We start from the raw sequence: 25,700 nt of genomic DNA, 5'->3' as shown, positions 1-25,700 counted from the left end.
GCATGATACCAATACCATACCTGGTGCTCAATAATTGCCATTTCCTTCCCTTTTAAAATCATTTCCCAGCACTTTGGGTTCTGGTAATGGTGAAGCAACTTGGTCAGATACACTTTCCTATAAAATCTGGACAAAAACACCATTTTTCAATGCTCTGGAGAGAGACCAAATGCAGACAGAAGCTGAGAAGAGTTTACCCATGAAAAAAAGAAAGTGTATCTGACAACAGGCACTTGTTTATACCTTTTTGTCTAACAGCAATTCTCAATCTTTCTGGACTCAGGACCCCCTTACACTCTTAAAAATTACTGGCCGGGTGCAGTGGCTCACGCCTGTAATCCCAGCACGTTGGGAGGCTGAGGCAGGCAGATCACAAGGTCAAAAGATTGAGACCATTCTGGCCAACACGGTGAAACCTCGTCTCTACTAAAAATACAAAAAAAAAAAAATTAGCTGGGCATGGTGGCATGCACCTATAGGCCCAGCTACTCAGGATACCAAGGCAAGAGAATCACTTGAACCAGGGAGGCAAAGGTTGCCGTGAGCCGAGATTGCACCACTGCACTCCAGCCTAGTGACAGAGTGAGACTCCCTCTCAAAAAAAAAAAAAAAAAAAAGAAAAAGAAAAAGAAATTTCTGAAGATCCCGCATTAGAAATTTTAAGAGATCCTTTCATAGTTCGAAAGCAGGACATTTAAGTTTTCATGCACACATGAGATGTGCCTCCCTCAAACATTGTCACAACATCGGTACATTACCATCTGACATGAAAATACAAAAAAACTGAAAGGAAAAAAATTGCAATTTATTAATTCATTACAAACAATGAACTTTTTATATCTTAACATATAAGTTGTAACGACATTTTCTGGAACAAACAAAAATATTAATGAGAAGAGTAGCCCTGTTCTACCTTTTTGCAAATCTGTTTAATGTATAGTTTTTAAAAAGTTAACTGTACTCTCATATCTGCTTCTGCAATGAATCACTGCAATCCATTGTTCTAGTTGGAAGTACATGAAGAAAATTTGGCCTCAAGTACACACGTACCTAACTGGAAAAGGCAGGGACCCTGATCACCCCTTGCAAAGCTCTCAGAGACAACGGTCCTCAGATCACACACTGAGAATTGCTGATCTACGGGGGCTCTAATCTGTGTACCACTTGGGAAGCAGCAAGATACAGCTCTACCGAATTTAGGTGACACCAGACAATGTTTGAGGTTGACAGGGCAGTTCTAACATTGAGGTGTAAATTCTGGAAAGGAAGAAGCCAACAGGGGCTAAGTCACCAAAATTTATGTATAAACTGTCCCAAACCTTGGCTATCTGCTAAACTATGCATGTGCAGAGGAGATTCTAGGGTACAATGACAAAGCAAGAGCTAGAAAGAAAAGATTTCAGCTGCTGCCATCACTGAAAAGAGAATGCAGTTTTAATCCAGCCAAGCAAAACACTCACTAGAACCAAAAAAAAAAACTCTTCAGAGGAACACAACATAAATGTTAGAAAGTTTATGAATGAAAATTTATGCTTACATTATAAATAAAATGTAGACTACATTTCGTCTCTACACTTCATAATGTAAGCATGAAACTTTAAAATTACTGGATAAACATACCAAAATAAAAACACCTCAGAAAAAAAACCAAAAAACCAAAAAAACAGCAAAATGTGACCTATATTCAAAAAAAACACAAAAAAACAAAAACAAAAACAAAAAACAGTCAACAGAAACCAACCCCAAAAAGACCTAGTCATGCAACTTGCATTAGACTAGCTATAATAAATACACTCAAGGACTACAGAAACTATTTTCAAAACAAACTTAGAGATGAGGAATCTCAGAGAATTGAAAATTACTCATAAGAATCAAATGAAAATTCTAGACCTAAAAAGTATAACTGAATTGAAAAATACAGCAGGTAGGCTTAACAGCAAGTCGGAATCAACAGAAGAAAGAATAAATGAACTCGAAATCAAGATAAACTATCCAACCTAAAGAACAGAAAGAAAAAAGACTGACAGCAGAACCTCAGAGACCTACCTGGGGGTCGGGATCAACAAGTCAAATGTTAAGTATAGCTTAAGTCACAGAAAAAGAGTAGAGAATGGGGCAAAAAAAAATTGAAGATATAATGACCTAACACGCCCCCAATGTGGTGAAAAACAAAAATTTATCCAATATCAATATAAACCCTATGCAGCAAAAATACAAAGAAAACATATCTGTGCACATCACAGTCAGATGGCTTAAGTAAAATTTTTTAAAGAAAAGAATCTCAAAAGCAGCCAGAGAAAAACAAAGTCAAACAAAAATATGAATATATCTACCTTCTCCTTAGAAACTACAGAGAAGAGAAGACAATGGAACTACATCTTTATAGAAGTGGAAAAAATAACCATCAAGCCAGCACTCTTAAGCAAAACTATCCTTCAAAAATATGGCAAAATCTTTCAGGAAAACAAAAACAAAATTTGTAGCCAGCCAAAAGTACGGCAGTTCCCCAGAAAGTTAAAAATAGAATCATCAAATAATTCAGCAATTCCACTTCTGGGTATAAACATAAAAGCACTGAAAGCAGGAACCTGACAGATATTTGTACATTCATGTTCATAGCAGCATTATTTATAATGGCTAAAAGGTAGAAGCAATCCAAGCAACAAGGAGTTCTTGTTTAATGGGTAGTTTCAGTTTGTGCTGATGAAATAAGTTCTGGATGTGGATGGTGGCAATGATTGCACAATAATGTGAAAGTACTAAATGCCACTAAATTTTACACTTAAAAATTGTTAAAATGGTAAATCTTATATTTTACAACAAAAAAATTGTTTTAAATCAACATAATTTACCATATTCAGAAAATAAAAAAGAAAAACCATATGATTATCTCAATAGATGCTAAATAAGATTTTACTAACTTGAATACTCATTTACAACAAAAACAAAATACTTTCAGCAAATTAAGAAAATAATTTACTCAGTCTTCTGGACACCTATTAAAAAACCTACAGTTAACCTAAGTTTTGAAGCACTGAACATTTCCCCCACCTCAAATTTAACGAGGGCAAGGATGTCTACTTGCAGCAGTTCTACTCAACATGTTACTGAAGGTTTGGGATAGTACAATAATAGTAATAAAGGTATAAAAATTGGAAAGTAAAACTGTACCCTATTTGTGTGCAACATAACTATTAATGTAGAAAAATGCAGAAGAATTAAATGATTATGATTTAAAATAGGTGTGTTTAGCCAGGTATTATGACACAAAGTTAACATACAAAATTTTACTGTGTATCTAAGTACTAGCAACGAACAACTGGAAAACAAAACTAAAAAACAATTCCATTTATTTTTGCATCATACAACATAAAATGCTGAGTAATAAAGTTAACAAAGGATATACAAGACCTCTACCAAAACTGCAAAATGTTGCTGAGAAAAATTAAAGATGACCTAAATAAATGGAGAGATGTGCCATGTGCATGATTGGACGTTTCAAGACTGTTAAAATGTCTCCAAAGTGATCTACAAATTCAACACAATCCCAATTACAGTCTCAGTATAATCATACTCCTTTTTATAATAATAAGCAAGCCTATTCTAAAATTCATAATTGAAACACAAAAGATCTAAAATCTTGGGAAAACAACAAAGATGGAGAATTTACATTAACATCAGGATTTACTAAAAAGCCATTCAATGGTTCTCAGCTGGGGCCAATTTTGTCCCTCAGCAGGCATTTGGCAATATCTGGATACGATTTTGGTTGTCACAACTGGAAAAACGTTACTGGCATCTAGCAGGTAGATATCAAAGATACTATTAAATATCTGACAATGCATAAGACAGCCTCACAACAATGGGGCCTAAAATGTCAATAGTGCCAAGGTTGGGAAATCCGAAACTACAGTAATCAAGACAATATAGGCCAGGCGCAGTGCCTCATGCCTACAATCCCAGCACTCTGGGAAGCCGAGGCGGGTGGATCACCTGAGGTCAAGAGTTCAAGACCAGCCTGGCCAACATGGTAAACCCTGTCTCTACTAAAAATAAAAGAGCAGCCAGGCGCGGTGGCAGGTGCCTGTAATCTCAGCTACTGGGGAGGCTGAGGCGGGAGAATAGCTTGAACCCGAGAGGCGGAGGCTGCAGTGAGCCAAGATTGAGCACTCCAGCCTGGGTGACAGAGTTAAGACTCTGTCTCAAAAAAAAAAAAAAAAAAAGACAATATGGTATTGACATACGGATAGTCAAATAGATTAATGAAACAGAATGCAGACTCCAGAAGTAGACTTCTTAGGTCAACTATTCAATAAAGGTGACAAAGCAACCCAATGGAAAAAGTGTTTTCCAAAGTAGGTTCTAGAACAACAGGATATCCATACGCAAAAAAAAAAAGAAAGAAGAAACTTGATCTCTACTTCCCTCCATAAAGTATTGCTCAAAATAAATCACAGACCTAAACAAAAGTTAAATGATACATTGATAAAGTTGCTAGAAAATTGCATTAAAAAGATCTTCACAACTTAGCAAAACTACTGAGAAAAGACTTAAAAGCAGAATATATAATACAAAAAAAAAAACACTAAAAGAACTCCTACAACTCAATAAAAACAAAATCCAATCTTTAAAATGGATAAAGAACTTGAAAAAGACATTTCACAAAGGAAGATAAACAAATGGCTAAGTGCATGAAAATTCAAAGTGGTCAGTATTAATATCATCATAGAAATACAAACTAAAACCAAAATGAGAAATATAAATTAAAAGCACAAACTACATACCCATTAAGATGACTAAAATATACAAGACTGCAAACAACTGATTGTTGGTGAAAATGTAGAGCAACACAACCTCCCATGTATTGATGGTGGGCAGGTAAACAGTACAAAAAGCTCTAGCTGTTTCTTATAAAGTTACACCTATCCTACTACCCAATGATTCCAATCCTAGGCATTTACTCAAGAGAAATAAAAACATAAGTCCACAAAAGGCCTCATACAATAAGGTTCTGCTTTATTCCTAATAGTATGTAAGTGGACAAGTGAAAGAAAACATGTATATTCATAAAACAGACCACTTATTACACAGTGATAAAGAGAAATGAAATTCTGATATGTACAACAACCTAGATGAATCTAAAAACATTATGGTGAGTAAAGGATGTCAGGGACATTTATGGTCACCTAAATGTAAAATTCTAGAGCAGGTGACAGTAATGTATGTTTATTAAAAAAAAAAAAAAAAAAAAAGGCCGGGCGCGGTGGCTCAAGCCTGTAATCCCAGCACTTTGGGAGGCCGAGACAGGCGGATCACGAGGTCGGGAGATCGAGACCATCCTGGCGAACACGGTGAAACCCCGTCTCTACTAAAAAAATACAAAAAACTAGCCGGGCGAGGTGGCGGGCGCCTGTAGTCCCAGCTACACAGGAGGCTGAGGCAGGAGAATGGCGTAAACCCGGGAGGCGGAGCTTGCAGTGAGCTGAGATCCGGCCACTGCGCTCCAGCCCCGGCGACAGAGCGAGACTCCGTCTCAAAAAAAAAAAAGGCTGGGCCCAGTGGTTCACACCTGTAATCCCAGCACTTTGGGAGGCTAGGGCAAGCGGATTGCTTTAGGCCAGGAATTGGAAATCAGCCTGGCCAACATGGCGAAAATACAAAATACCAGAAACACAAAAATAGCCAGGCAAGGTGGCACATGACTGTAGTCTCAGTTTCTTGGGAAGCTAAGGCATGTGAATTGCTTGAACCCGGGAGGCAGAGGTTGCAATGAGCCGAGATCACATCACAGCACTCCAGCCTGGGTGACACAGCAAGACTCTGTCTCAAATAATAATAATAATAATAATAATAATAGCAGATGACTGGAGGGCATGGGAATTAACCAGAAAGGGTCACTAAGGATCTTCCTGGGGTAACAGAGCTGTCCTCTATCTTGATAGGAGTGTAAGTTATACCCATGTGAACATTTGTCAAAATCAAGCAGTTAAGTTTTATGCATTACAATGCATATAAATCTTACCCAAAAAAACTATCTAAAAAATCTAATGGAGGCAGGGGATTAAACAGAGGTACCACTCAAACAAGAAATGGCAAAGTATTAATTATTGACGCTAAGTGATGGGTACATGGGCGTTCATTATACTATAATATTCATTATACTTACTCATTATACTGTTCACCTTATGTATGTTTGAAATTTTCCATAATTAAAGGTTTTAATAAAATAATTTCCCTTAATTCCCCCTCAGTGGAGGAAGAAAATTAATAATCACTGTCCTTCATATAAATTAAAATCTTCTGGCCGGGCGCGGTGGTTCAAGCCTGTAATCCCAGCACTTTGGGAGGCTGAGACGGGCGGATCACGAGGTCAGGAGATTGAGACCATCCTGGCTAGCACGGTGAAACCCCGTCTCTACTAAAAAATACAAAAAACTAGCCGGGCGAGGTGGCGGGCGCCTGTAGTCCCAGCTACTCGGGAGGCTGAGGCAGGAGAATGGTGTAAACCCGGGAGGCGGAGCTTGCAGTGAGCTGAGATCTGGCCACTGCACTCCCGCCTGGGCGACAGAGCGAGACTCCGTCTCAAAAAAAAAAAAAATCTTCTAAGGAAGTCTCTAAACTTTCTTTTCTACACCAAACAATCCCTGTCCTCTACACTTTCTTCCTATTCATCATAGTTACAGCTCACCTTGAAATCTGCCCATATTTTCTATATCTTATTTATGTACTACTATCTAGTAGGGAGAAACAGACTGGAACTAACACTTCATTAGCCTCTACTACATGCCTGGCAGTATGCTACCTACTTTAAATAATTACCCACTTAAATTCCAAAACTGAATTTAGCATCTAAAACTTTAACCCTTAGAGTGACTTTAGGTAACACTAATTGACTGTACATTTCAAAATAGCTAAAAGAAAGTAATTTGTATGTTCCTAGCATAAAGATAAATATTTAAGGGTTCCCAATTACACTGATTTGATTATATGAATGTATCAAATTATCACATGTACCCCAAAATATGTACATCATATATCAATTTAAAAATTAATAATAATATAAAATTTTAATGTTTCTTTACTGATCACCCTCACTAGAATTTATGTTCAACGGCAACACTGATCTTATCTTGTTCACAATTTCTTCATATCAGGCACATAGCAGATACTCAGTAAATACACGTAAATCAAAGAATGAAAGTATATCAGAGCTCCTAAGTACCCGATCTAGCTCTCTTTTTGGTAGTGTAAATCATTTCCTATTCTAGCTATATCCAGTTTATTTTGCCTTTAATCTTATTGGCATCTATATCAATTGTTATGTATGTGTTTCAAGTGGAATAGAATGACCCGTGTTTGAAAGTGTCACATTTTCTTTATTCACACACGTAATGTAGTAAATCAATTTATATATTGCCAAGAGTCTTTAAATGATGTATTCCTTATATGTAGTCTTACTTTTTCTGTTCATATTGATACAAATAAGGAGATTTTTTTTCCTTAAGAGACCAGGTCTCACTATGTTGCCTGGCTTCCTAATGCATTTTGACAGTGTCTTTTTTGATAGTATCACCATCACAAAGCTGAAAAACCCTAGCAAATATTGAGAACTCAAAGTTCCTAACACAGGGTAAATTATAATTAAATTACCATTGAATTAATAATTACTGAGTTAATAAGTTATCACTGAGTTAGTAGTATTGAGTTGTAATAAAACCAACCATAAATTTTATTTCAAAAGAATTTATCTAACAAACTAAGCATCTACATAAACTTAAAATCAAATTGTTAGATCCCTTCACAGTGAATCTAGGTTTGTTCTCAGAGTACATTCTTCATTAAACATTTGGGATGTGGCTTATGAATAAAACTACCAATACTTTAGATTAGAATTTGATTTCTATCTCAATTTCAAAAAGTAATTTTTTCATCTTAAATAAAATCCTTAAAACATCCGTAAGTTAAAAAGTTTAAAACAGCAGGGTGATGTTACTAGTGATATTCTAAAATACAAAAACTGAGTGAAATAGTTGTTAACTACAGTAAATCAGTGGTTAAGTACTAGAATTTTCCTCATTCGTTAAGCAAAATATGCTACCAAAGAAGCTGGTCACTGCAATGTTTCTCTGACAAACTAAAAAACTTTTTTTTTTTTTTTTTTTTTTGAGACGGAGTCTCACTCTGTCGCCCAGGCTGGAGTGCAGTGACGCGATCTCGGCTCACTGCAAGCTCTGCCTCCTGGGTTCACGCCATTCTCCTGCCTCAGCCTCCTGAGTAGCTAGGACTACAGGCGCCCGCCACCGCGCCCGGCTAATTTTTTGTATTTTTAGTAGAGACGGGGTTTCACTGTGGTCTCGATCTCCTGACCTTGTGATCCGCCCGCCTCGGCCTCCCAAAGTGCTGGGATTACAGGCTTGAGCCACCGCGCCCGGCCTCAAACTAAAAAACTTTTAAAAATATGTTTTAACATTCCAAGGGAGACGGCAAAAGAGAAGCAAATTTCACTCACAAAGAATCACTCACAAGAATATTTTTTATATATATATATAACTTTATTATTTAAACATTTCACAAATGTCTTACATATATCATTTGCCACAGATTTAAATCCAAATTCTTCCAAATGCCATTTGATGTTTATAGATTATACATAACTTTAAAAAAACATTTAATTCAAATGTGCCAAATGCAGCAAAGGGCTGGAAAATAGAGGTTTCAAAGTAAATAGTCATTTAGAGACACTAGCAAATAGATCTGACCTTTTCAAGTGGCTTTCCCAAAGAGTTTCCAATCAGTTTCCAGTCATTCAAGACTTCTTCAACTTTGGAAATAAACCTAGGAAGTGGGGAGAAAGCTTCTAAATACAACAGCACACATTTTTTCCTATTATTAAATAATTTCTTTAAAAAGGTATTTTTTATATTTTAACAATTAGACCAGAGAGGACTCAGTACACCTAGTATTGCTAACTTCATTTATGGATATGGAGTAAGACAAATAATCTTTCATTCAAGAATTCTTAGGTTTTGATTCATTTATATCTACTGCTTACCCAACAAAAGCATTCTGCCTTCCACAAAATGTAAATTGAGAATTAACGAATTTCTATTAAAACGAATAAAACAAATTTGGGGCACAAATAAAAACTGACAGACTAAAATGATACTATTAAAGATAATTATGGGCTGGGTGCAGAGGCTCATGCCTGTAATCCCAGCCCTGCGGAAGGCCGAGGTGGGCAGGTCACCTGAGGTTGGGAGTTTAAGACTAGCCTATCACAAATACAAAAAAAATTAGCCCGGTATGGTGACACACATCTGTAATCCCAGCTATGCAAGAGGCTGAGGCACGAAAATCACATAGAAGCAGACATTGCAGTGAGCAGAGATCGTGCCACTGCACTCCAGCCTGGGCGACAGAGCGAGATTCCATCTCAAAAATAAATAAATAAAATTATGAAACCAATAATCTCTCTCCTACCCAAAATAACTGACCTACTTAAATAAACTTTTCCTTTAAATATATTAGGAATTCCCTGATTTACTCCCCCCACCCCAACAAAAAAAGAAAGTATTATTTGGGAACTTGGTTCATGAAACTAAAACAAGTTTTAATGGACAGCTGACAAGAAATTACAAGTAAATATGTCAATTTTAAGGATAACTGACAGATCTTAAAACTATTCACTAATCTTTAAATCCAATGATCAAGAAGGCCTATTAAAAAGAGAACTGAATTTTGACTAGCAACATGTTCAACATCACTAAATGAAAACTGTCAAGTCTCAGTCAAAGACACATTCAGAAGACTTGTTATTACTCTAAGTTGACTTCTTATATAAGCTAAGTATGATGCAATCTAACAGCAACATTGCTCCCTAAACACCTAGGAAGTACTACTAGAGTACTAGAGTTAATTTTAGTCAAACTGTATGAAAAGGCAACAGACTTTTTTCTTCAGTGACATTATGAACTAATATTTATGTTTTAAGGTAGTAATAATAAATCTATGATTCATCTGAGGCTTCTTAGTAAATCCTCTTTAAAATTAAATGCAGTATCAATTCATACACTAATTCATGGCAGGGGGTCAGTCATGACAATTAGTAGGTTTGAAAATGAGTGCTCTAGAAACAAGTTTACATGTTTACCAAAAAGAAAAAATTTAAATATATCCATAGGCAAGCAAAAATTTGCATGAAATGTATACTATATTTATGAAAGTAAAAAAACTGGAAGTTACCTCAATGCCCAACTGCAGCAAACCCTTGTAAATTAATGGTATGTTCATCCTCTCCGAGGACTAATATGCACCCATTAAAAATCATGTCAGTCAAAAGAAAATACACAAAGGCCAGGCACAGTGACTCACGCCTGTAATCCCAGCACTGTGGGAGGCCAAGGCAGGTGGATCACAAGGTCAGGAGTTCAAGACCAGTTTGTTCAAGACGGTGAAACCCCATCTCTACTAAAAATACAACAAAAATTAGCTGGGCACAGTGGCACGATCCCAGCTACTCAGAAGGCTGATGCAAGAGAACTGGTTGAACCCAGGTGGCACAGGTTGCAGTGAGCCAAAATTGTGCCACTGCACCCCAGCCTGGGCGATAGAGTGAGACTCTGTCTCAAAAAAAAAAAAAAAAGAAAAGAAAAGAAATATTAATATTTGATCCAAATAACACAGGTTAAAAGGAAATACGTCCAAAAATTAACAGTAGTTATTTCCTGTGGTAAGTTTACAGGTGATTTTTATATTTTATTCTACTATAAGGCATTATTGTTACAGTTATAGAAGAAATGTTTTTTGTTTTTTTTTTTTTTTGAGACAGTGTCTGAACTCTGTCACCTAGGCTGGAATGCAGTGGTGTAATCACGGCTCACTGCAGTCTTGTCCTCCAGGACTCAAGCAATCCTTCTATCTCAGCCTCCTGGCTAGCTGGGACTACAGGTGCACATCACCACACCCAGCTAGCTTTTGTATTTTTAGTAGAGACAAGGTTTCAGCATGCTGCTCCAGCTCCTCTTGAACTCCTCAGCTCAAGTGATCCGCCTGCCTCAGCCTCCCTAAGTGCTGGGATCAGGCATGAGCCACTATGCGCGGCCAGGAATGTCTTAAAATACTTATTATAAGAATAATGAATTCTATCAGTACTAGCTAAGAGACTTGGACTTTATCCTACAAGTATTGAGATTTGACTAGAAAAACTAAGTAATTTTTCCCTTAAAAGCTCTCAGGAAATGAAGGGTCATTTCCTGATTCCTTATTCTATATTAGGTCCCTTTGTTATAGGTTCTTATAAGACCAGGTTTCCTTCCCTTTCTAGCTCTTACATAAACTCATAATTACACACTTGTATTACTTGATTTGTGTCTGTAATGCACTAGACTGTACATTTAGTAAGAGCAGAAACCGTACCTGTTTTACTAACCACCACATCCCTAAATCCCTAATATGCACTGTGCTTGACACATGGGGATTCAATAAATATTATGTCAATGAACAAACGATAAAAAGAGTTATGGGCTTCTATACAGTTCTCTCAATAAATGATCTACATAGTTCATAACATATTGTATTAATAAGATCTTTCATTTAAAATTAAACTCAAGGTTTGAGACTTCAAAGTCTTAACATTTTTTCTCATGCATTGTAAAATGCACACTACAAACAGTATAAAAGCCAAAAACAGAATTTTCTACTTTGCAATAGTTCTTATAACTACATTAATAATTATTTCCATATGCAAAGCTAAAGGACTTAATATTCCACTTCAGGATATTTTTAACTAAGGGAAAGTGATCATTTTTCCATTCAAAACTCTGATGTTTGCCTACCCCCACCCTCCAAGATTTGAATTACATTTTTCTAACTACCTTCAAGACATCAAATTATTTCAAAATCAACAGGTTCAAAACAGGTTCAAATCTTCTCACTTTGACACTTCCTTATCTTCATTCTTTCAGGCAAAAAACTGCAGTTCACATTTGATTTTTCCCACTCTTAACGTATCATCAAGCTTATTACCTAAATCTTCTCTGAAATATGTTACAATCCTCCCTTCTAGGCTCCCTTTGTATTCCAGTCCACAAATCACCATCCTAATTACGAATCAAGTTAAGTCTCCTGCCATTATTCTACACCATGTCCTAAAACCACTCTCATCATATCACCTGGCCACTCTAAAATCAAGGGTCTCTCACTATTGTCTTAACCAGTGGTTCTTTCTAAGTGCAGTCTCCTGACCAGCAGCATCTGAATTCCCTGAGACCGTGTTACAGAAGCAAAATTTTTAGTCCCACCTCAGACCTACAGAATCAGAAACTCTGAGAATGGTGTCCAGCAATCTATGACTCTGATGTAAAGTATGAGAATCACTGGTCATAGGAATACTGAATCTGAATTCCTGCATTTAGTTTGGGAAGATGTCCATAACCCAATCCCATCTTCCTCATTAACCTTACTTATTTCCCTTCAATAGACAGTCTTCACTCTAGTAAAGATACAAGTCCCTTCAAAGGTTCATTCTCACCTGTGTCTCTGCCCATGTCAGTCCATTCTCATGTTTAACCAACCACTTCCCACTTTCAAGGCCCAGCTCATTTCCTATGTTTTCTATGAAAATATCTCCAACTATTGTAGCCCACAATATCACCCCTATTTAAATAATAATTATTTTAATTATTATTTTTATAGGTAGTATAAATTGGCTTACATTTTAACTATTTGCTGTTTGTTGTTTTTTAAAAATATATGGGTCAAGTTTCTGCTTTTCCCTTTGTAGATAGCTCTGGACACCCAGTACCTGCTCAGTGAAATCTTGCCAGTGTGGTTATGTCTTACTGATAATTTTATGAAGGGTACCACAGGTCTATTATTCCAATAAGGACCACCTAATGACACAACATCCACAAATTTCCTCTCCCAACCAGAAAGATTATAAAATGTTATAACAGCGTAAACACTGACTTCGACACCCAGAAAACTGAAGGCTTTCTGTGACACTCAACAGAAACCTTCTCGATCTAAGCTATCACTCCTCCATAAACTTGGCTTTCAACTAATTTCAGTGATAGAACAGTTTCACCCAGACAGCTGTTCATCTGAGTTTGATAAGCACAGGAAGCCTGGACACAGTACCCACTGAAATGTAACAACTTAAATCAAAGCATTCCAAAGCCATATGCAGACTTTTTTAAAAGGTTATTCTAAAAGACAGGATAGGCCAGGCGCGGAGGCTCACGCCTGTAATCTCAACATTATGGGCGGCCGAGGCTTGAGTCCAGGAGTTCAAGACTAGCCTGGGCAACACAACGAGATCTTTAAAAAATTAGTTTGGCGTGATGGCGCGTGCCTGTGGCCCCAGCTCCTCCTGAGGCTAAAGCGGGAGCGTCACCTGAGCCTAGGAGTTCGAGGCCGCAGTGAGCTATGACCTCGCCACTGCACTCCAGCCTGGGCGACAGACTGAGACTCTGTCTCCAAAAATAAATAAAAATAAAAAATTAAAGACAGCATGGAGATGGTGGGAGTGTGACAGACGGACAACCACCAATACTCTGAAGAAAGACTTCCTCCTGAAAAGGGTATACCAACGTATACGGGATGGGGTGGGGGACGCACCTGCCAAGTTTACTGCTTACGATAATGAGTTAAACGGTAATGAAAACCGGAACGGGTGTTGCAGCCTCGGAAATTGTTCTTGCGAGTGGGTAACAACCAGAAAACCAAAGTCTAAGGAAAGCGGTCTGACGGTAGAGAAAACAAAACTTTGGGAGAGCCTGAGCCTCAAGGATTGGCTGACGGGGGCGGGCCGCGTCTTCCCAGACGCGAGACGCGGAAGAGGCTTGCGGTTGACCAGAGAAGAGAGGAGGAGGGGACCCGGGACCCATGGTATTACCGTTCCCGCAGAAGTGGCGTCACTTGTGGTGTGTCTGGGGTCAGGGAAGCGGCTAGGGGACTCCAGGGCCCATGGGAGCTGGCAAGCAAAAATGCGATTCACTCACCTTTCCCATTCCGAGGCAGTGGTGAAGTCCGTAATCTCAAATACCTCGGATTCGGGCTGCGGGAAGGGGAATAAAAGAAAATGAAATTAAGCCCCAAGGAGACGACATGGAGGAACGAATTTAGATAGTGACTAGGATTAAGTAGGGAGCAAAGAAATCACCTCACTGTCAGCAGCCATCTTGAGGAGCGCCGGGCCGGGCGCTAAGCCTGCCGGGAAGAAGAGCGAAAGAGATGGGGAAGCTAGATGGTGAGTTGCCGTGGGCGGGGTCTGGGCGGGGCTCCTGGCGGCCCCGCCCCCTGACTCCCCGCCCCCTGTTCCTGAGTCGCCCTGGTAAGTAGGAGTGCTGCTTCTTCGTCTGAGTCTGGAAGACTTTAGTCCGCCCTCAACTGGTTAATAAAACTCCGCTGTAGCTGGTTTAATAAAACTTGAAAATTTCCTGTAATGAATACAGAAAGGGAACAGAAGCAAGGTGGTAGGACAAGACCTTAAACTCATGTGGATAAGATTGGATTAAAAGACCTAAAGCCTGTTGGGTTTGTTTTCATTCAACCACTATTTGTAGTTAGTACCAGTTGGCTTACATTGTAACGATTGGGTTTGTTTTCATTCAACCTCTATTTATTGATTGCAGCGCACTAAGCTAGGTGCTGTAATACTCACCACTTCTACCCTGCGCCCCCTGACCCTGTAAGAACTTGCCTAGTTGATTGTCCCGAAATAAAATCATACTTGTTACCTGGTTTCTGGGAAGAGCAACATGCTGTTCAACAAACGCTTCATTTTTTAAGTTGTTGAAGAACAGAAGGGGTGTCAGCTAGCAGTTATGAATTCTCTTCCTGAAATATTTACAAATGAAATGCTGCCACATCTGGGGTTTGCCTCAAAGTAATGGGAAGGAGAAAAGAGTAAGGCTAGGAATGAAATAAAAGTTATGAGTGGATAATTGTTTAAACCAGTGATATACTATTTCCTCTACTTTTGTTTAGGTTTGAATGTTTACATAATTAAAAGTTTTTAAAAATTTAATCTCATTTAATGAGTTTTGCAACCCACAGAGGGAATTTGGAGGTGGGGAACTGGGAGATACAGCCTCAGTGATAAAAATTATTATTGGCTGGGCGTGGTGGCTCACACCTGTCATCCCAGAACTTAGAGAGGCCAAGGCAGATGGATCGGTAGGTCAAGAGATCAAGGCCATCCTGGCCAACATGGGGAAACCCCATCTCTGCTAAAAATACAAAAATTAGCTGGGCATGGTGGCACACGCCTGTAGTCCCAACTACTCAGGAGGCTGAGGCAGGAGAATCACTTGAACCTGGGAGGCGGAGGTTGCAGTGAGCTGGAATCGCACCCTTGCACTCCAGCCTGGTGACAGAGCAAGACTCCATCTCAAAAAAAAAATTATTATTATTATTTATTAATTTATTTATTTTTTTGAGATGGAGTCTCACTCTGTTGCCCAGGCCGAAGTGCAGGGGACAATCTCTGCTCACTACAACCTACGCCTCCCAGGCTCAAGTGATCCTCCCTCCTCAGCCTGCCGAGTAGCTGAGACCACAGGCTCAAGCCACCATGCCTGGCTAGTATTTTGTATTTTTGGTAGAGACAGGGTTTCACCATGCTACCCAGGCTGGTCTTGAACTCCTGAGCTCAAGTGCTCACCCGCCTCAGCCTCCCAAAGTGCTGGGATTATAGGTGTGAGTCACCGCACCCAGCCAAAAATTATTAATCTTAAAATAAGAATGAAAGATATCATTCTTTTTTAGTGATGTAGATAGACCAGATGAGGAAACTAAACATTAGAAGAATTTTGACAACAGGTTGTTACTGCTAGTGCCAAGCCTTGAACTCCTGTCTCTTGATGATCCTTGTGGTTTCTATCCACTACACTAGTGAGGAAGTATGGGTTACTACTGTAGCAATCTTTCCCAAAACATCTCAACTTGCACCTTCATTCACTTACAGGCATTCATTAAACACCCACTACAAGCCAATCACTATGTTAGGCTCCAGGGATATGAAAATGTATTGTAGGTACAGAGTTTGACTTCAAAGAACTCAGGGTCTTGTAGAAGAACTGGAACTTTGCTGCATGAGCAGAGAGAAGAGGTGCCACATATGTCAACATGGCTATTAGCAATGTGGAGGCCAGTGGTAACCTTGACAAGAAGAATCTTGGAGGAGAGCTGAAGGATAAGATAGAGGCAAGCGAGTTAGGGGTGGGGAAGGCTTCTAAGCAGAGGAAATAACTTATCCAGAGGCTCAAAGGTAGAAAAGTCTGATTCATCTAATGAACTGAAGGAGTGTCTTGCACCTAGAACACAGTGTTTGTGATAGAGTTGAAGAGATTGGCATGAGCCATATCACATAGGGCCCTCTACACCAGGGTTGGACTTTATTTTAAGTACACTGGAAATCACTGAAGTGTTTTAAGCAAAAGAGCAATGTAATCCAGTTCACATTTTGCAAATGTCTGGATGCTACACGAAGAATACATGGGAGGGGGCAAAAGAAGAAGAAAGAATAGCTGGAGACTATTAAAACATCCAGTGAGAGAGGGTGGAGAATCTTTGACTAGAGTAGTCAACAGGCAAAGTGAACTAATTTGATATGTATTTTGGAGGTAGGTCAGACAAGACTTGTTACTGTATTGAATTCAGGGATAAGGAAAAGGTAAGAATCAAGGATAATTTTCAGATATCTGGCCTAAGCAACTGTGTGAGGATGGTGCCATTTCCTGAGATGGGGAAAAGTGGAAGGAGCAAGAAAACAAGAGTTGAATTTGGCAGATGTTAAGTTTGACAAGTTTGTCAGATAGTTTAGGGGAGATGTCAAGGAGAAAATTGAGTGTAGGAATAGGACTCAGAGGCAGGACCTGGGGTTGAGATGGTATTTTAAATCACAAGTCTAGGTGAGGTGATTCCAGAAAAGAATATAGAAAGAGAAGAAGTGGCACCTCATATAAAGTCCTGAAGAAATTCTATATTTAGAGAATAGATAGAGGAAAAATATCTAGCAAAGGGAGAGAAAGAATAGAAGTGGCTAGAGAAATAGAAGGCAAACAAAGAAAGAGTGATGGTGTAGAACCCAAGGGAGAAAACTACTTCAAAAGGTAAATATGGACCGCTGCTGAAAAAGCAAGTAAGAGAGGAACGTAGTCTAGGATGATTGGTTGTTTTTTTTGTTTGTTTTGTTTTGTTTTTGTTTTGTGTGTGTGTGTGGGTTTTTGTTTGTTTGCCTTTAGAGCAGAGTATAGCAGACCTGTTGGTATGGTGGTGGAAATACTCTAGGAGAGAGAGAGATTGATGGCCAAGAGGAAATGGGAGAGCTGAAGGAAAAATTCCTAATAAGGTGAGAAGAAAGGAAATCCACAGAGCTGGTAGTCACATAGCTCCAAGGGACACTACTCACATTGTGTTCTGAAGTCTTGCTTCAGGAAGTGCCACCCGCAGAGAACTCCTTGTGAATCACACCCCTTGGATTTGTGCATCCGGGCAGTGGAGGAATTCAGAGCCCACGCAGCAAGAGGGAATGAAGCATATGTGGTGAGGCTGGCCTTTTTTGAGAAGAGAAAGAAGGAAAGGAAAAGATGGATATAGACATAGGGAGATTTGTGCATATAAAAGGAAAACAGTTTATTGTTCACTTATGTGTTAATATTCTCCTCAAGTGAAGAAAGTCGTTGGGTTAAGATCAGATAGATCTGGGTTCAGTCATTTATTAACTATATAACTTTGGGAAAATTACTTAACTCCTCTGAACCTGTTTCTCCAATAGTAAAATGGGACTTGTAATACCTATTTCTACATAGGATTTGGCCAAGTTCTATGTTCATATGTAAAATGGTCAGCACAATGTCCTGGCATGTAACAGATGATCGATTATCATACTCACATTTATAATGAATGTACCAGGAAAACCACGAAGTGCTACTCACGTGTAAGGCATTATTGTTTTTCCTTCCAGCTTAGCCATGAAGAAGTGTCAATACATAAAAAAGTCAGAAACTAAAAAAATCACGAAAGCTTCATCGCATGAAGTTAAATTTTAGAAGCTGCATGAAACAGCCTATCAGGTTGCTAGGTAAAGTTTTCTTCCAAGATATTTTTGGCTCCTTGCCTTCTCCCAGGAGAAATTTTTAAAATCAGTTATTTGTTAAACCAAAGTGCGAAGCCAGGATGCTAATGATGTAAAATACCCAGGGGAGACATACTTTTATTAGATTTCACTGGTTCACAAGGCAGAAAAGATTCTGTTTCTTCAGTATTAAGAGCTATTTTGCTACACATCCAAAGGCAAGGGCTTTTCCATTCAAGTGCATTTCCTTTCTGGCACAATTCAGTTATATTTTGAGGTGTTGTCAATAATGGCCACAGGGAGATAGTCTAATGCATAGGCAATTTAAGGGATTAGAAGCCTGGAAAAATCACCCTCAGCTTAGTCCTCAGAGGAATGTAGGGGCATAACAGTTTAATTAGATCTTAGTTATAGAGCAAACATTGTTTGTGAAAGGAGCAACAACTATGAGACTGACTATAGCATCCTCATCTATCTGGATGGCCTTTATGCAGGGAGAATCAAGAATTCTCTGTGAGAACCAGTGCAGTAGAAGGTGCAGCTGGAAGAGGAAGACTTGTATGAGAACAAGAAACTCTTCGGATAAAAATTCTCTAAGTCAAAATTATCGGACAGCATTTTTTCATTCATTTGGTCATATCTATCGAGTGTCTGCTGTCTTGGCACTATGGTCAATTCTCTGGAGGGATTCAAAGAAGCTCTGCCTGTTGGGTTCTCACAGTCTGAGAATCTAGGGATAAGACATAAATAACTATATATGGTTTTTAAAGGAATGCATGATGGCTATCCAACTTCTTAAAGCTCTTTGTAAAATCAACGTCAGAAAAAAATTCAAGGACTTTTCAGAACACACACATAATATCTTATGTGTTTTTTTTTTTAAAAAGTAGTCCACTATTGATTGAACCAGAAAGCAGTATAGTCACCTAGGCAAGGCATCTCCAAAGAATTTAATTTTTTTCTCTTTTCAGGTCAGACGGGTAATACACTGACATTGTAACAAAGTTCAAGGGTGGCACATCTCACACATGCGCGTGAACACCCAGTCATCATGTTCATGAACTACAAAAGGATCACGAATCTCCATAGAATTTCAAGAGAAATGATGCAATCTTCATTCACTCACCTGTCATTTTTTCACTCAGAAAAGATTTGTTAAAGGCAGCTGCTGTGTGCCTGGCACTGTTCCAAAAACTGGGAAACAAAAATATAAAAACAAGGTGCCTGCCCTCAGGAAGTTTCAAATATAAAGTAACTGAATTCTTCTAAACGGTAATAATAAGTCAAGAGCAGCTAATTTCAGTCCTTAAGTTTGTAATTTGTTGTCTAGCAGGTTTGAATAAGACATAACTGCTAACAGGTTGATTTAGTTTGCTCAAGTTTATGTGTTTCTAGTTTTAAAAATATTTTAATGGATCTTCAACAGAGAATGTGAGAAACAAAATAGTTAATTGAAGAATCATGAGAATTACATAAAGTTTAGAGAATAAGCATATTCTGCTAAGTGAGTACATGTGAGCATATATCTATATACAACTAATTACTATATTTCACACAGACATATTCTTATTTAAACTCTAATCTTTCCTAATTCAGGATGGGGAACTATTCTAGCTGCAGATGATTAACAAATGAGGCCGAATGCAGTGGCTCATGCCTGTAATCCCAGCACTTTGAGAGGCCGAGGCAGGCAGATCACCTAAGGTCAGGAGTTTGAGACCAGCCTGGCCAACACGGTGAAACCCCGTCTCTAATACAAATACCAAAAAAATTAGCCAGGCGTGGTGGTGCGCTCCTGTAATCCCAGCTGCTCAGTAAGCTGAGGTATGAGAATTGCTTGAACCTGGGAGGCAGAGGTTGCAGTGAAACGAAATCGTGCCATTGCACTCCAGCCTGGGCGACAGTCTAAAAAAAAAAAAAAAAAAAAAGCAAAGTTTTAGACCTAATCCTGACTCTCTTCATCTGTTTCCTATTGCTTATAACAAAATGTCTGGAAACTGGGTATTGTATGAAGAAAGAAATTTCTTATAGTTGGCCGGGCGCGGTGGCTCAAGCCTGTAATCCCAGCACTTTGGGAGGCCGAGACGGGCGGATCACGAGGTCAGGAGATCGAGACCATCCTGGCTAACACGGTGAAACCCCGTCTCTACTAAAAATACAAAAAACTAGCCGGGCGAGGTGGCGGGCGCCTGTAGTCCCAGCTACTCCGGAGGCTGAGGCAGGAGAATGGCGCAAACCCGGGAGGCGGAGCTTGCAGTGAGCTGAGATCCGGCCACTGCACTCCAGCCCGGGCTACAGAGCAAGACTCTGTCTCAAAAAAAAAAAAAAAAGAAATTTCTTATAGTTATATGGAAGCTGAGAAGCCCAAGGTCAAGGAGGCATCACATGAGGAGAGGGCTGAGTGTGCTAGCTTAGATCTCTTCTTCTTCCTCAAAGCCACCAGTTCCACTCCCACGATAACCCATTAATCCATTAACCTATTAATTGATTAATCTGTAAGTGGATTAATCCATTCATGAAGCCAGAGAACTCATGATCCAATCACCTCTTAAAGGCCCCACCTCTTACATTGCCACATCGGAGATTAAGTTTTAACATGAGTTTTGGAAGGAACATTCAAACCGTAGCACTGCCTTTCTTTTGTGTCACATTGCTCTGAGTCCCAGTAACTACTTTCACAGCAATAACATCACCAAATGCTTGCTGGTCTGCTCCTCAGATTTTTTTAAACATCCACTTCAGTCTAATTACTAACGTTTAAAGATTTCCATCTCAGCCGGGCGCAGTGGCTCACGCCTGTAATCCCAGCACTTTGGGAGGCCGAGGCAGGCGGATCACGAGGTCAGTAGATCGAGACCATCCTGGCTAACACGATGAACCCTGTCTCTACTACAAAAATACAAAAACCTTAGCTGGGCATGGTGGTGGGCGCCTGTAGTCCCAGCTACTTGGGAGGCTGAGGCAGGAGAATGGCATGAACCTGGGAGGTGGAGGTTGCAGTGAGCCGAGATAGCACCACTGCACTCCAGTCTGGGTGACAGAGCAAGACTCCGTCTCAAAAGAAAAAAGATTTCCATCTCTACCGCTTCTGCTATGTTGTTGCAGTTGATCTTGCATCTTCCATTTATGTCTGTTGTTTGGAGATACTTACCACTATTTATCACCAAAGATACAGCCTGGGAATCTGTATTTTAATTTAAATTGTCTAAGTATGAGACAAGTAATAGAAATGTCATAGGAATGTCTTCTCATTGTAAAAAGTTCAAATGATATGCATAAAATGAATGCCTTCCTTGACTGTCTTTCCAATGCACATACTCCGAAGATATAATGATTGATACTAGTTAAGTATGAATCTTTTCAGATGCTTTCCTATGCTGTTACATACATATTTGCATATAAATAGTTTTTACCTTTTCTTTTATCAATATTTTGCACAAATAAGGATGTCTGTCACTTGATATGTACACTCCTCTAAGTACTTTACTCCTATTAATTCATTTAATTCTCATAATAACCCTGTAAGATATACACTATTGTCATACAACCCTATTTTATAGATGAGGAAACTGAGGCAGAAAGAACATAGACGACTTGCCCAAGTCACTCACCTAGTAGGTGGTAGGGCTGATCCCTGAAGATGTTCTCTGAATTCCTTCATCATACTGGTATCATATGATATGCATTATTTACCAATTCACTTTTTTTACTTAAGTATATGACTTGGAGCCCATTTAAGACGCGATATAAGCTCTTTCCTCCTTTCTTATGCTGTTGCACAGTATTCTAAACTCCAATGCATGGATATACCACCTTTTGTTTAACTGTCTTCTAAGTTTTGACACACAGACCATTTACTATTGACTGATAACTTGCTGTCAATGACAGTCTTAGATGGGTGAGAAGTTTATGGGGGTTCATTTTACTATACTGTTTACTTAGTACATTTGAAATTTTCATAATAAACATTTAAAAATATGGTCATGTAGGAATTATTGTAGGGTAAATACTGAGAAATGGAAATGCTGGGTTGAAGAGTATGTGCATTTTGCAATGTAATAGGAGCGGATTGCAATGTCTAAAATGGACTTCATTAATTTACATACTTACTAATAATATATGAGTACATATTTCCCTACAACATTTAAAACTATTAATCTTTTATACATTTGGCAATATGAGCAAAAATGGGTTGATTTGCATTTCTCTTGTCAAATTAAACAATTTTAGGCCAAGTGCAGTGGCTCACATCTGTAATCTCAGCACCTTGGGAGGCCGAGGTGGGTGGATCACTTGAGCTCAGGAATTCAAGACCAGCCTGAGCAACTTGGTGAAATCCTGTCTCTACAAAGAATACAAAAATTAGCCGGGCATGGTGGCTTGTGCCTATAGTCCCAGCTACACAGGAGGCTGAGGTGGGAGGATGGCTTGAGCCCAGGAGGCAGAGGTTGCAGTGAACCAAGACTGTGCCACTGCACTGTGGCCTGGATGACAGAGTGAGACCCTATCTCAAAAACAAAAAATAAAAATAGAAAATAAACAAAACTATTTTATATGTGATTTTTAGCCACATGTATTCCTCTCCTCTAAAGAATGATTTCAAATATTTTGCTTCTTTTTCTGTGGAATTGCAAGAATCTGTGTTTTTATAAACTCTCTCCAGATGAAGCTAATAGTCAACCATATTTGGGAGCTAGGGCTTTAAGGGATGGTCATCTTTGGCTCTATGCCATAAAGTTGGGAACCTCCCTGCTCACATTGCCTTTCTGAGTCATAAAACACCTTAGTTAATGAAATTGGCAGCCATCCATTCAGAGTTACAGGAAATCCTGTTCCTTCACATTTCTCCAAGCGTCTGTGACTCTTGGCCCAGACCAGAGTGCAGTGGCGCGATCTGCTCACTGCAACCTCTGCCTCCCAGGTTCAAGCAATTCTCTTGCCTCAGTCTCCCGAGTAGCTAGGATTACAGGCGTGTGCCACCACACCCAGCTAATTTTTGTATTTTTAGTAGAGACGGGGTTTCACTATGTTGGCCAGGCTGGTCTGGAGCCCCTGACCTCAAGTGATCCGCCGGCCTCGGCCTCCCAAAGTGCAGAGATTACAGGTGTGAGCCACCGCGCTTGGCCCCTCACTGGTCTTTTACCTCTCTTCTCAGCCCACTGAGATGCCCTAGTTATCTTGCACCCTTTCTTCCATCTTCTATTTCTTCCTGATACCATCTTTTAAATGGAAAAAAAAAAGAGATTTTGGGCAAAGTGTTCCGAGGAAATTTGTGTTCCTTAAAAGCAACAGACTTCTTCATGGTCTTCCTGAAAAATCTTTCACCTTTTCCAAGTGTATTGCAAGGGACAAATAGGTCATGCTTAACATGCAGAAGATGTAGCTCACATTCGAACCAGTGCTGTCTCAGCAAAAAAGCTCTTTTTTAGAACCTTAAATACCTTTAATCATTTTTAACTCAATTCATTGGGGTCACCCAAGCATTTCAAAATTATTCATAGTGTTCGTCTCTTACAGCTAGCATTAGATTCAAAATGATAATTGTCATCCTTTTCAAGGTCCTCCTTTCCAGCATCTCATCTGACACTAGTTTCCTGAAATTATTTCTCCTCCTTTCCACCCAGCCAGAATATAATAAACACATAGCTCTGCTGAGAACCTGAGCTTCTGCTAGAGTGAGCAAAATGCCACTGCGTGAAATTCTCTAAGAAACTTTTTTTTTTTTTGAGATGGAGTCTTGCTCTGTTGCCCAGGCTGGAGTGCAGTGGCGCAATCTTGCCTCACTGCAACCTCCGCCTCCTGGGTTCACACCATTCTCCTGCCTCAGCATCCCGAGTAGCTGGGTTTACAGGTGTCCACCACCATGCCTGGCTAATTTTTTAAAATATTTCTGGTAGAGACAGGATTTTACCAAATCAGTCAGGCTGCTCTTGAACTCCTGACCTCAGGTGATCCGCCTGCCTCGGCTTCCCAAAGCACTAGGATTACAGGCATGAGTCACCGTGCCTGGCCTCTCTGAGAAACTTCTATGTGTAAAACACATAACCACAACAGAGGAAACAAAGGTAATTAAAACACATTTCTAATCCTCCACAAACTGGAATCTAATGGAGAGATAAAACAACTCCAAACAAGACTGGCTTTGTTATGTGTTGTAATAGAAATAGGAAAAGGCATGGGAATAGAATGGCTTGGGGCTTGGGAGGGAATATAGCTGAAGGAGGAGTATAGCTGAAGGAAGGCAGGCGTTTGAACGTGTTGACCACCAGAGGGAAGACTTGACTACTGTCATGATTCTTGTTTCTTTCTTAATTTTTCTTGTGTAAATAAATTGTTGGCTGGGTGTGGTGGCTCACGCCTGTAATCCCAACACTTAGGGAGGCAGAGGCGGGTGGATCACATGAGGCCAGGAGTTTGAGACCAGCCTGGCCAACATGGTAAAACACCGTCTCTACTAATAATACAAAAATTAGGACAGCTGCCTTAACTCCTTCCTGCCCAATATTTACATATTCAGTAAAAAGTAAATTGGCCCCATACGTATTCATCTTCCATAACACTACCAGATCTTTATAGGAAAGAGAAAAAAAAAACAAAAACCGAGAAGCCTGTAGTTGTCTATATTTAACTATGATCAGAGTGAGGGGAAATGAAAGTGTTAGAACTAGACTCCTTCAGGGTCTAGTTTGTGCTTAGCCCTCCTACTTCAATGCTAACACCTTCCCACCCTCCTTCTGTCTGTAACACTACCAGATCTTCATAGAAAAGAGAAAAACAAAACAAAACAAAACAAAACAATAAGCCTGTAGTTGTCTGTACTTAACTGTGATCAGAGTGAGGGGAAATGGAAGCGTTGCAATTCTGGTTCTAGAGCATCTTTAATCATAATCTATAAAAATGCTAACGCAAATTGGTTTCTTTGGACCAAACAAATAACAGATGTCCACAGGCAAGCAGTCACTTCCCAATGCCTTTTATTTCACTCTGCCTTAGTTTAAAAAAAAAAAAAAAAAAAAAAAAAAAAAGTGCTCATAAGAATGTCCTTCAACCAGAGCACTTTTAAAGTCATTTATATTTTTTGCCTTTGAAGTTTCCACTCATTGGCAGATAGGCAAACCAAGCACCAACTGCTTTGACATTCACCTCTGACTTCCATTTTTGTGCCCTACAATCTTTTCTCTATAAAGCTATTGATGTGATCTTTTAAAAAACCAAGTCAGACCCTATCATTTCCTTGAGTAAAATATTCTAATGGCTTCATATTGCATTTGGAATAAAATCAAACGTCTTACTATTATCTATGAATCCCTTCAGAGTCTATTTTGTGCTTAGCCTTGCTACTTCAATTCTAACATCGTCCCCACCCTCCTTCTTTCTGTAACTTGAGCATTTTATATATATATACGTGCCTCAGGACCTTTGCACAAGCTGTCCCCACTACCTAGAAGTTTCTGCCCCCAACTCTTCAAAGGGCTGGCTGCTGCTTTTCAATCAAGTAACAGATGAAACGTCGCCTCTTCAGGAGGTCTTCCATGAGTGCACAATCTAATAAAATTCCCCTCTTGTCCACAACTGTCAGGCTCTATTACTTTAATTTTCTTCATAGCATTTATAGCCAGTT

General features: G+C 39.3%; 2 protein-coding genes and 2 non-coding genes across 5 annotated transcripts in view; 2 read left to right on the top strand and 2 right to left on the bottom strand.

The window, feature by feature from the left end:
• Positions 1–14,195, bottom strand: part of RAB3GAP1 (RAB3 GTPase activating protein catalytic subunit 1) — a 112,664-nt gene extending 98,469 nt beyond the window's left edge. Inside the window, exons 1-3 of one of the 2 annotated variants that reach the window (XM_015109969.3) lie at positions 14,162–14,195; positions 14,001–14,056; positions 8,760–8,835 (exon numbers count right to left, since the gene is read on the bottom strand). In XM_015109969.3, coding sequence (XP_014965455.3) covers positions 8,760–8,835; positions 14,001–14,056; positions 14,162–14,179 — 150 coding nt within the window. In that variant the 5' untranslated portion in view covers positions 14,180–14,195. The remainder of the gene's footprint in view (positions 1–8,759; positions 8,836–14,000; positions 14,057–14,161) is intronic. The other variant, XM_077956911.1, reaches the window with a different exon arrangement.
• On the top strand, positions 667–767 carry LOC114671656 (small nucleolar RNA U13). Its single transcript, XR_003721685.2, has one exon. It is a non-coding gene; the product is annotated as a small nucleolar RNA U13 (small nucleolar RNA).
• A 1,933-nt stretch (positions 14,196–16,128) lies between the features above and the next one.
• Positions 16,129–25,700, top strand: part of MAP3K19 (mitogen-activated protein kinase kinase kinase 19) — a 104,772-nt gene continuing 95,200 nt past the window's right edge. Inside the window, exon 1 of the mRNA XM_077956513.1 lies at positions 16,129–16,214. Coding sequence (XP_077812639.1) covers positions 16,129–16,214 — 86 coding nt within the window. The remainder of the gene's footprint in view (positions 16,215–25,700) is intronic.
• Positions 19,050–19,153, bottom strand: LOC114671630 (small nucleolar RNA U13). The gene has a single exon (XR_003721664.1). It is a non-coding gene; the product is annotated as a small nucleolar RNA U13 (small nucleolar RNA).

The sequence above is a fragment of the Macaca mulatta genome, chromosome 12 (assembly GCF_049350105.2).
Source record: "Macaca mulatta isolate MMU2019108-1 chromosome 12, T2T-MMU8v2.0, whole genome shotgun sequence".
In the NCBI taxonomy this organism is placed as follows: Eukaryota; Metazoa; Chordata; class Mammalia; order Primates; family Cercopithecidae; genus Macaca; species Macaca mulatta.
Note: the sequence above shows the minus strand (reverse complement) of the source record. Positions and strands in the feature narration are given on the sequence as shown.